Source organism: Arachis duranensis, chromosome 1 (genome assembly GCF_000817695.3).
Source record: "Arachis duranensis cultivar V14167 chromosome 1, aradu.V14167.gnm2.J7QH, whole genome shotgun sequence".
In the NCBI taxonomy this organism is placed as follows: Eukaryota; Viridiplantae; Streptophyta; class Magnoliopsida; order Fabales; family Fabaceae; genus Arachis; species Arachis duranensis.
In genome coordinates this window covers 20,624,338-20,634,958 of record NC_029772.3, presented here as the reverse complement: position 1 = coordinate 20,634,958, position 10,621 = coordinate 20,624,338, and the positions used below count along the sequence as shown (strand labels likewise).

At 33.2% G+C, this 10,621-nt stretch overlaps 1 protein-coding gene and 1 long non-coding RNA gene across 2 annotated transcripts; one reads left to right on the top strand and one right to left on the bottom strand.

Moving 5' to 3' along the window:
• Positions 1–932: 932 nt before the first annotated feature.
• On the bottom strand, positions 933–4,023 carry LOC107482073 (uncharacterized). Its single transcript, XM_016102467.3, has 3 exons — positions 3,326–4,023; positions 2,505–2,692; positions 933–2,032 (listed from the first exon to the last, which is right to left on the bottom strand). The coding sequence occupies exons 1-3, from the start codon at positions 3,933–3,935 to the stop codon at positions 1,277–1,279; spliced, it is 1,554 nt and encodes a 517-aa protein (XP_015957953.1). The 5' UTR covers positions 3,936–4,023; the 3' UTR covers positions 933–1,276.
• A 364-nt stretch (positions 4,024–4,387) lies between these two features.
• LOC107482572 (uncharacterized) lies at positions 4,388–10,216 on the top strand. Its single transcript, XR_001590724.3, has 3 exons — positions 4,388–4,797; positions 5,830–5,916; positions 9,585–10,216. It is a non-coding gene; the product is annotated as an uncharacterized LOC107482572 (long non-coding RNA).
• The last annotated feature ends 405 nt before the right edge of the window (positions 10,217–10,621 follow it).

The following is a 10,621-nucleotide window of genomic DNA, read 5'->3' as shown; positions in this document are numbered from 1 at the left end:
AAATACAACATACATTGCTCAACTTAAAGGTGGATACATCAAAAGCGATAGAACAAAGCATATTTCTCCTAAATTATTCTTCACTCATGATCTTCAAAATCAAGGGACAATTGATGTCCAACAGATCCACTCAAGTGACAATCTGATAGATTTATTCACAAAGTCACTCCCAAAATCCTCCTTTAAAAGATTGGTACATGAGATTGAGATACGCCGATTTTGAGACATTAAATGATGTCGACAAGAGTGGGAGACTGTATTCTTTTTTCCTTGGTCAGGTTTTTTCCATTGAGTTTTTCTTGACAAGGTTTTTAATGAAGCAGTCCCCATCAAAAGATATTGTACTTTTTTTCCTTCACTAAAGTTTTTTTCCAATGAATTTTTCTTTAGTAAGGTATTAATGAGACCATCCTAAATGGACATCCAAGGGAGAGTGTTGTGATAAGATCAAATTGAATGCCCATTAATATGGGTGGTTGATTTTTATTTTCAATACTGAATGAAGTTGAAAAACAAACTTCACACGCATATAAATAGAGAAACAATGTGAAAAATATTACACAACACCAATAAAACATTTCCTTCTCTCTTTTACTATAATATTCTTCACTTTATACAGTGCTAATAAATTCTCTCTTTTTTATCTTTCCGTAGTTTTAAACTACAATATTTATAATATTAGCAAATAGATAAACTACTTATATTATAATAAAATAAGAGCATATTTATATTTCTCTATTTTATATTTATTTCTCTTCCTTATTTATTTTACAACATCAACAATACTTTATTTTAGTACATATTGGCTTATTCACTCTCGAAAAAATAAATAAAAGTTGAAGGCATTTTATAACCTCAAATAACTTCGTCTTCCAATATCAATGCAAAGGAGTTATATGTGTAAAGTGCAGTAATAAACTAATAACCACACATAGAACAATGGCCGGTGGAAAGTAGCTTTTATTTACACAAATAAGCTTTCGAGAGGCTGATCACAGAATTGTAGAGACTAAATATATGCAGATATTCACAAAATAGAAGAGAATCAAATTATGTCACATGAATGCCATCAACATTAAGCCACTCACTAGGATCCTTGTTCTCATGATTTTAGAGCTCCAGCATCCTCGGAACATTCGTTTCCAGCAGCATTCTTCATAATTTATATATACTTATCGGAGTTGAGTGAACCACTTAAATGAATCCAGTCTCCAGTGCCTTTGTTAAAGAATCAGAATTTGATGCAAGTTTGTTTATAACTCATGGGAACGTAACCTTAAACATCATCCTCCTCAAGGTCACTAAATGAGACATCATCGTCATTTGCAGCAGGGTTTGAAGTTCCAGTGAGACCAGCCATTTCAGGAGTATCATCCTCTTTCAACCAATCATCATCCTCATCCAACTCATCAGAAATTTTATTTACAGAACTAGATGATGATTGGTCTATAGAGGGTTTCACTGGAGCTTCTTTAACCATAGATTTCTTGGTATCCTGAACTTGAGTGCTTTGGACAGGATTATCCATCTTGACATCAGAAACAACCGCAGATGGGGCTGCTTCAACAACAGATGTCTGCAGAGGTTGGGATTCTTGTTGAACGCTGGTATGCACTGGCAGGTGCGTTTTGGTTTCTTTGAACTGAACAGTGCTATTCTGGGCAGGAGGATGTTTATCCATCTTGGCATCAAGCACAACAGATGGGGCTGCTTCAACAACAGATGTTTGCAGAGGATGTGATTCCTGTTGAAAACTGGTTGGCACAGACAGACCATGTTCTGCCTTTTCTGTGGGAACATTGCTAATTTGGACATGTTTATCCATCTCGACATCAAACATAACTGCAGATGGGGCTGCTTGAACAACAGACATGTGCTGAGGATTGGATTCCTGTTGAGCACTGGTTGGCACAAAAAGAAAGTGTTCAGCCTCTTCTGATGGAACACTGCTGCCGGCAGATAAGTTTTGCTCTTGCTTTTTCTTTTTCCTTTTGTCTAACACCTCAGTTAACATTGCTCTGGCTTCCATTATCTGCAGGTAGAATAAAATGGTGACAATGCAGGTTAGAAGATTATCTATTGACGCCAAAAGCAACTAGTTGAAAGTCAAATGTCACAAGCATAAAGAATTGTTCAATTACACCTTGCCTAAAAATAAAATAAAATATAATAAAATTGTTCAATTCCAACATTTTTCAGACCTGTGTAAAAATTTGGTGAAGGAAAATCACATTTGATATAACAGCATTTCGTGCAATTAGATCAGATTAGCATAGTGAGTAGTGACACAAGTTGATGCTACAATTCCAGAGATTCATATGCCAAGAGCCAAAGACTAAAAAAATAAAATTAATAGAATTGATACTTTTTACACATTCAAGAACGAGGCTATGAGACAATGCATCTGTACAGCTGTACTTACTAGGCTGTGGAAATTCCAAAGAAAATATAGAAAGAAAAAATGAAAGAGAAAGAAAACCAATTGCAAGCAAATTTTCACTCACTGGTGGGGTTGATAAAATGACAGCATCATTTTTGTCGAGTCTAGGGTGCAGGAGTACAAAGTATATCTTCCAAAAGCAACCATCGCTCATGTATCCAGGACAAAGTTCCATTCTTAGAGCAGCTAACCTTGGTGCCAACCGTTCAACAGCCAGAGCATGTTCTTGTTGGAAATCCGATAACTCAAAATCTATTAAACAAAATAAAAAACATAAATTAGTAAAAGGTCAAAGACAAAGAAATAATATTAGGGAAAATCATAAAGCAGCCTCTTAAGAGTTAAGACACAGAAGCTGTCTCTCTCACTACAAACTAGGAACCTGAGAGAACAAAATTAAAATTAGCCCGAGTAAATCACTTGAAAACATTCAAATTTTCATTTGATTTTGTACCAGAGTTGTGTACAAATCTAACATAGATTCCAATCATGATTTGCTGAACAATGCGCAAAAATATCATAATTTAGTATCGATGTCTTGTGTACTCATTCTGTGTGTTTCGTACACAAACAATACCTAAATATTATGAACTATATAGCACTTCTCGCAAATTAGTGACATTGCATAGATTCCAATCATGATTCTAAGTTGCCGTCTACACTGCATTGCAAAACAATTGCAACCCTAATTCATTTTCACAATTTAAAGCAACCACAATGTAAAATACAACCACTAAAAACAGTTTAAAACCTGATCCCAATACGTAACCCTAACCATGTACACCACTACACATGGAATTGAAATCACACACTTAAATCTTACTCGAATCGAAAAGTTGAGACTGAAAATAAAAATTATAAAATTATAAAAAGGGGGAAAAATACCATCAGATTCAGGATCATCGGGAAGAGGGAAATCGAGCCAAGTCTCGGGGTGCATGGCTATGCTCCTGGCGAATGAAACTACGTCTTCATTAAATCCAACGACGCCGTTTAGATTGTAGTCGCTGAGAGAGCGCTCCTCTTCAGAACCAAGCTGGAGAAAATTGGAGGCTATTTTGGTAATCTCAGACACGGCCTTGTTTTCAGAGAGCTTAGAGATTCCGCTCCTGAACCTTCCACTTATCTCGGCGAAATCGCTTCGGATTCCTGCAATTAGGTCCTCATCGGTAGCACGTTCGGGATCCGAGATCTGAGGTTCGGATTTTGGTTCGGGATCGGAGGGAGGGGCGAGGAAAGAAGCGACGCCCCATAATCGGCGCGAGATGGTTTGTTTGAGCTCGGAGAGGTCTTCTTTGACGCCCCGAGCAGTGGGAGTGGATGGTTCGGATTGTGAGTCGGGTTCTGGTTTGGTTGGGGATTTGGGGTCAACGGTGGCGGTTTCCGGATTGGGAGTGTGTTTATTGTGGTTTTGCTGTTGTGGTTGTTGATCATCGACGTCGTCGTCGTCGTCGTCGAGTCTGAGTGAGTTCGTGATTGATGATAGCCATGACATGGTTGATCCCCTCCCTTCGGTAGAACTAGGCAATAATTGTGCTGTTTCTGTTTCTTAAACAGGACAACAAAGAATGGGCTGCCACTTAACTTTTCACTCAACCAAATTAATTTACGAGATAAAAATAAGTACCAATTAGGCAATAACTTTTTAATCGCATTCATTCTATTAGATAAATATTAAAAGTTTTTTTTTCCAAATCTTAATAAACAGCTAACTATTTTTGATAATTAAATTTAATCAAATTGATTTAAATCTAACAAAAATCAATCTCCTTTATTATATATATAAAAAGAGAACAGTAAATAATTCTTTATTCGACAAGTGTCTAACCTATCTAAACGACACATAGCATAATAAAGAATAAGAGTATCAAAGTAAATATATATCTAAAATGATAAAACTTGGTCATTTAGCAACAATCTTTTTTATAAGCCACCGCATTTTAAACTTCAAAAACTTAAATCTCTCTCTATCGTTCTCTTTGCCTTGGTACCGAAACTTAGCACTGCCACCGAAATAAGCACAAAAACTTTGCTCACAATGCAAACAGAAAAATCGCCTTAGAGACTTTTCATCTGTTTTCAAAAATCGAAACTCAATCCTTCGCAGTTACTTAACAAAGATGGTTGTCGTGGCTTATGGCCATCACCGGAGAAGAAATCAGCGATTGAGCTCATCATCGTCGAGCAGCAGAGATGAAGAATAACAATCCAAAAGTGATGATGGCTGTTGATGCAGCAGCGAGGCAGCGGCGAGTGGTGTTCATGCCAACAGTGAAGAAAGAGTAGCTAGAAGCAAGTTGATGGCACGGTGAAGAGAACGAGAACTCCGAAATCCTACCATCGACGGTGTTGCAGAGGTAATTTTTTTAAGTAAAAATTTATTTTATATTTTCTTAACACGATGTGATTCACCCTTATTCATGGATCTGGCTTTTACCATTGTTAGCTTTATGTAGTGTCTTTTAATTTTTTTTTAATTGATGCGCTCTTTCTAATGATAGAAGCTAAGGAGAACTAATAAGGAAAATTGGAATCGAGCAGAGTAGATGTAAATGCTGAATGGTTTTAATTTGCTTTGATTTGGTGACTCAATGTTGCTGCATCTAGATTCGGATACCATGAATTAGACTTTGTAGTATTCTTTGTTTATTTAACAGAATGAATTCATGGAGGGTTTTATTTTTTTCTACTAAATGGAGCTGGAATTTTGAATAATTAATCATTAAATTCTACTACATATACAGTCTGCAACTAAACACTATGCCAATCCGAAGACATGCTTCTTTCATGTTCTCTTCAAGGTTTGGTTTATCTGATTATGATCTCTTTTCATATCCTCCATTAAGACTATGAGCCATATTTATTTTCTAAATTCTTCAATAGTATATTTTGTTAAAAAATATTTCGGCAGCCATATTTGTATTTTTTAAGATACTTACATAAACAGGGTACTTATTGTTGTTATAATTCAACAGCGCATAAAAGGATTTTATTCAAATGAAGAGTGGCCAAACTATTGAAATGCTTCTGAAATTTGTGAACCATATCAGTGTATACAGTAACAATTTGTACGTTGTCTCATACAATAACGAACGATACGATTTGTACGTTATTCACTGAGGTGGTTTTTGAGTTTTCTTTGCCATTTTAGTACACTTTTTTACTTTTTGCAAGAATCTTCGTCTATTGGAAACATACCAATAGTATTTTTTGGGCATGATCTTCAACTTCCTGCACATGGTAACAGAAATTTAGAAAACAGGAATAAAGTCACAAGGAACTATATTCATATTTTTAAGATTGTTTTAGAAATATATTGACATGTTACCAATGAGATATTTACTTGATCTACTGGGTACTTATTTGATCGATTTTACAATATTGTGCAGGTATTTGGAGATGATTTTTTTATGTCTAATACAAAACACATTAAGAGAGCAGTACTAGAGTGTGCGTGTAACTCTCTTCTTCTTAAGGTAAGTCATTCTAATTTAAGTGGACTTTGAAGAGATTTTTTTGTTGGATGACAAACATTAATATTTAACTAAGTTTATATTTTTGTTATATTGTTTAACTAATTATGTTCTTCTTTCTCTGGCCATTGTAGATGCATTTTTCAATAAATGTTTCATAAATTGATGCTAATGACCAACAGGGAAAGTAACTAAATATTATTATTAATTATATAGTTCTTATTTTTTTAAAATTTAGATGGTTAGTGATTTTATTAATTCACACCTTATCATGTGAAACCAGCAAATTTGTAGAAGTTTAGCATGGTGGATTATCAAATTTTATGTCTTATTGGCTTATTCTTGGTTATTTTGAATGGTATATGAGCACATCTATAAAAGTGTAAATTGTAAAAGAAACTATAGAACACGTATTGCTAACATTAGGAACAATATTTTAAATAATTTATTGTGAATTAAATTGATCTCTTATCTTAAAGCATGCTATTGGTAAATTTTTTATATTAAAAAAAAAACTTTCTTTAATTCAAGAATTAAGTCACATGTGCAGTTATTCCACGTTAAATATTAATTTTTGCTTTGAGATATAGCATTTGGTTAGTCTTAAAAATTTTTTTCTTTTAATACTAAAAATAGAATATATACAAGAGTTATGTGTACACAAAAATAATATCTATTTTTTTTGTATGAACTGTAAAAGAAAATCAAAGTTCTTGCTTTATTCAATTATTTTATGGTACGTGGATAAAATTTATTTATTTAATTTAAAATTTAAAAATTAAAAAAAAAAAAAGCAAATTAACTCGAATTAATTCATGTGCATATTTAAACTTTTCTGTTTCTTATTTCCATCTATTTTTCTTTCTCATAAATATCTTTATTTTTCTTTTCACTTTTTAGCCATTTTTCTTGCTAATCATTAAATAAACAATCTAACATTAAGTTCTTATTAATACAATTTATTTTCGATTTGTTTGCTTTATTTTTATTTGACCCGTTTTGGCCACTTCTAATAATTTATTTGGCTAATGAACAAAGAGTACTTTACCAACCAAAAAAAAAAACTTGCAACCACTCTACCAATAAAAATACAAATATTTTGGTACCAAAAAAATTATTTATTAATTCAAATTAAACTATGTATATACTGTTGAACATTTTGGTTTGGAACATTAAACTTGTATGGTTTCTTTGTTCTATTAAATTATTTTGGCATATGTTTTTTAAATGTGTATAAGTTATAATTTAAAAATCTATTTCTTATTATTTTATTTTTTGATGGTAATGCATTTGAGAAGGGTGTTTAATTAAGTTAATTTTAAGGGTAAAGTACTAAATTGGTCTCCTATGTTTGGGCGTAATTCTGTTTTGGTCCTTAAGGTTTAAAGTGTTCTATTTAAATCCAAAAAAGTTTCATTTAGTATCAATGTAGTCCCACCGTGAGGTCAAAGTTAAATAATTAAGAAAATGTCCTACATAACAGTAGTACAAGACAAGGTTGATAATTTGGAGAATACATTCAAGTCCTAGAGGTACAAAATCAACAGTGGATACATCAAAACATGTACTTGTCATTTTCCTTAGTTTTATAGAAAATATTTCATTTAAATTATAAGAAAAATGATAAATAAATATATTGATGCATCCACGGTTGATTTTGTGTCTTTAGAGCTTGTACTTATTCTCTAGGTTATCGATCTTATTCTTGTACTGCTGTTTTGTAGGATATTTCCTTAATTATTTAACTTTGAGCTCACGGTGGGACTAAATTGAAGGTAATTGAAACTTTTTTGGATTCAAATAGAACACTTTAAATCTTAAGGATCAGAACAGGATTATGCTTAAACGTAAGGGACCAATTTAGTACTTTATCCTAATTTTAAATATTGAAGTTCTTTGTTCTATTTTCTCAAAAATTGATTATATATATAAGAGATTTTTTTCGTTTTATCTCTAAAACCATAACAGAATAGAATAAGAAAGAAGAGAATCAGGCAAGCATGTATTTAATTTGCTTTTTTGTGTAATGAAATTTACATCTAGTCTCCACCATAACTATAATAAAATTCACTATAATCAAACTGATTACATACACCGCTACTAATAAATTACAACCTAATTTATCTAGTATCTACCATTAAACTTCTAACCCAAGCTTAGTAACCACCAAGTACTATCCCAATATGACAAAGGAGAACCTAACTTAGTTCAACAGCCACCAAGTGCTATTCCAACTTGGTAAGGAGAACTAATCTTAGTTCAACAATAACTAAATATACAGAAAATTTCTTTTAGTTTTTTCAATATGTTTCTCTTACCTCATTTTTTTCATGGCTTTTTTTTTCATTTTTGACCTCACTATGATTTGTCTTTTTCTCAATTATAGAAAGATAAATATCAGATAGCCATAACAATGAAATCTAAAATGAAGCACAAAGATAAAGAAAAATATTTTAGACTCTAGTGAATGAGATGATGCTTAAGTGTCACTCTATTTTTCTTGTCTTCAAATATTGTTGTGAGGCCAGCTATATAGTGTGAACCTTGTTCTTCAAATTGCTTCATTACTTCTTCATTTTTCTTGCTAATTCTACCTGTTGCTTTTTTTTTTTTGGCATGCATTATTTTTTTTCGTTTTGCTCTACTACTTATGTTGTATGTGTTGCTACCTTTTTCGACATGCATTACTTTTTTATTTTGCTCCACTTTCTTCTACTATCCTTGAAGTTGCAATGCAATCCATTTTGCTTCTGATGTCTTTGTTGTGTCGTTGGTGTTCTAGTGTCTTTGTTGTCTTTCATTCATCATAATGTTGCCAAATGTCCCATTTTATTTTACTTCTTTGATCATACCATGAAATGCTGAACTTTTTTGGTTGGCCTCATGAGTCTGATTTGTACTTATTATTTTTCATTTGGCTGAGGCTTAGCTTTGAGTCATGTGAAGTGTTTTTCCGATTCTCCATGATATGAGCTAAAATTAATGTATTGGGCCTGCAATACTCATAAACACACATTAAATCAAACTGGACTTTTAACCTAATATAATGTTTGGCATCATATTAATATATCAAAATTAATTCTAACTAGGAATATTGTTAAATTTATAAAATGTGACATGCATAGTCTCCTCAACAGTCTTAGAGTTCTTGTTATAAACTCTATTAGCCTTGTTATTAGTGGAATAACAAGACAAAATGCCTTCGTGTAGTTTTGGATCAAAATTTTTTAAATCTTTTTTTATGTTCATTATAAAACACTTGCATCCAAACACATGAAAATATTTAATTTTGGGAGAAAGTCCTTTCCAAAGTTCATAAGATGTCTTTTTCAAAAACTTTCTTATGATTGTTCTATTTAAAATGTTGTAACAAGCTGTATTTACAGCTTCAACCCATAAGAACTTTGGAACTTCATATTCACACAACATAGCTCTAGCTATTTCTTGTAAATTTCTATTTCTCCTTTTCACAACACCATTTTTGCTGTGAAGTTCTAGAACAAGAGAAGTTGTGTAATATGTCTTGTTCATTGATGAGCGGATAATTTATACGCTTTTTGGCATTGTTTTTAGTATGTTTTATTAGTTTTTATTATATTTTTATTAGTTTTTAGTTAAAATTCACTTTTCTGGACTTTACTATGAGTTTGTGTGTTTTTCTGTGATTTCAGGTATTTTCTGGCTGAAATTGAGGGACCTGAGCAAAAATCTGATTCAGAGGCTGAAAAGGACTGCAGATGCTGTTGGATTCTGACCTCTCTGCACTCGAAGTAACTTTTCTGGAGCTACAAAAGCCCAATTGGCGCGCTCTTAATTGCGTTGGAAAGTAGACATCCTGGGCTTTCCAGCAATATATAATAGTTCATACTTTGTCCGAGATTTGATGGCCCAAAAAAGCATTTCAAGTCAGCTCAAGAATTTTGGCGTAAAACGCCGGAACTGGCACAAGAATGGGAGTTAAACGCCCAAACTGGCACAAAAGCTGGCGTTTAACTCCAAGAAAAGTCTCTACACGAAAATGCTTCAATGCTCAACCCAAGCACACACCAAGTGGGCCCGAAAGTGGATTTTAATGTCATTTACTCATCTTTGTAAACCCTAAGCTACTAGTTCTCTACAAATAGGACCTTTTACTATTGTATTTTCATCTTTTGATCACTTTAGATCTTAGGATCATCTTTGGACGTCTAGTTCTTAGATTATGGGAGGCTGGTCATTCGGCCATGCCTAGACCTTGTTCTTATGTATTTTCACCGGTGGATTTTTTACATACCATAGATTAAGGTGTGGAGCTCTGCTGTACCTCGAGTATTAATGCAATTACTATTGTTCTTCTATTCAATTCAGCTTATTCTTGTTCTAAGATATCACTTGTTCCTCAACTTGATGAATGTGATGATCCGTGACAATCATCATCATTCTCACCTATGAACGTGTGCCTGACAACCACCTCCGTTCTACCTTAGACTGAGTGGATATCTCTTAGATTCCTTAATCAGAATCTTCGTGGTATAAGCTAGAATTGATGGTGGCATTCAAGAGAATCCGGAAGGTCTAAACCTTGTCTGTGGTATTTTGAGTAGGATTCGAGGATTGAATTACCGTGACGAGCTTCAAACTCCTGAAAGCTGGGCGTTAGTGACAGATGCAAAAGAATCACTGGATTCTATTCCAACCTGATTGAGAACCGACAGATGATTAGCCGTGC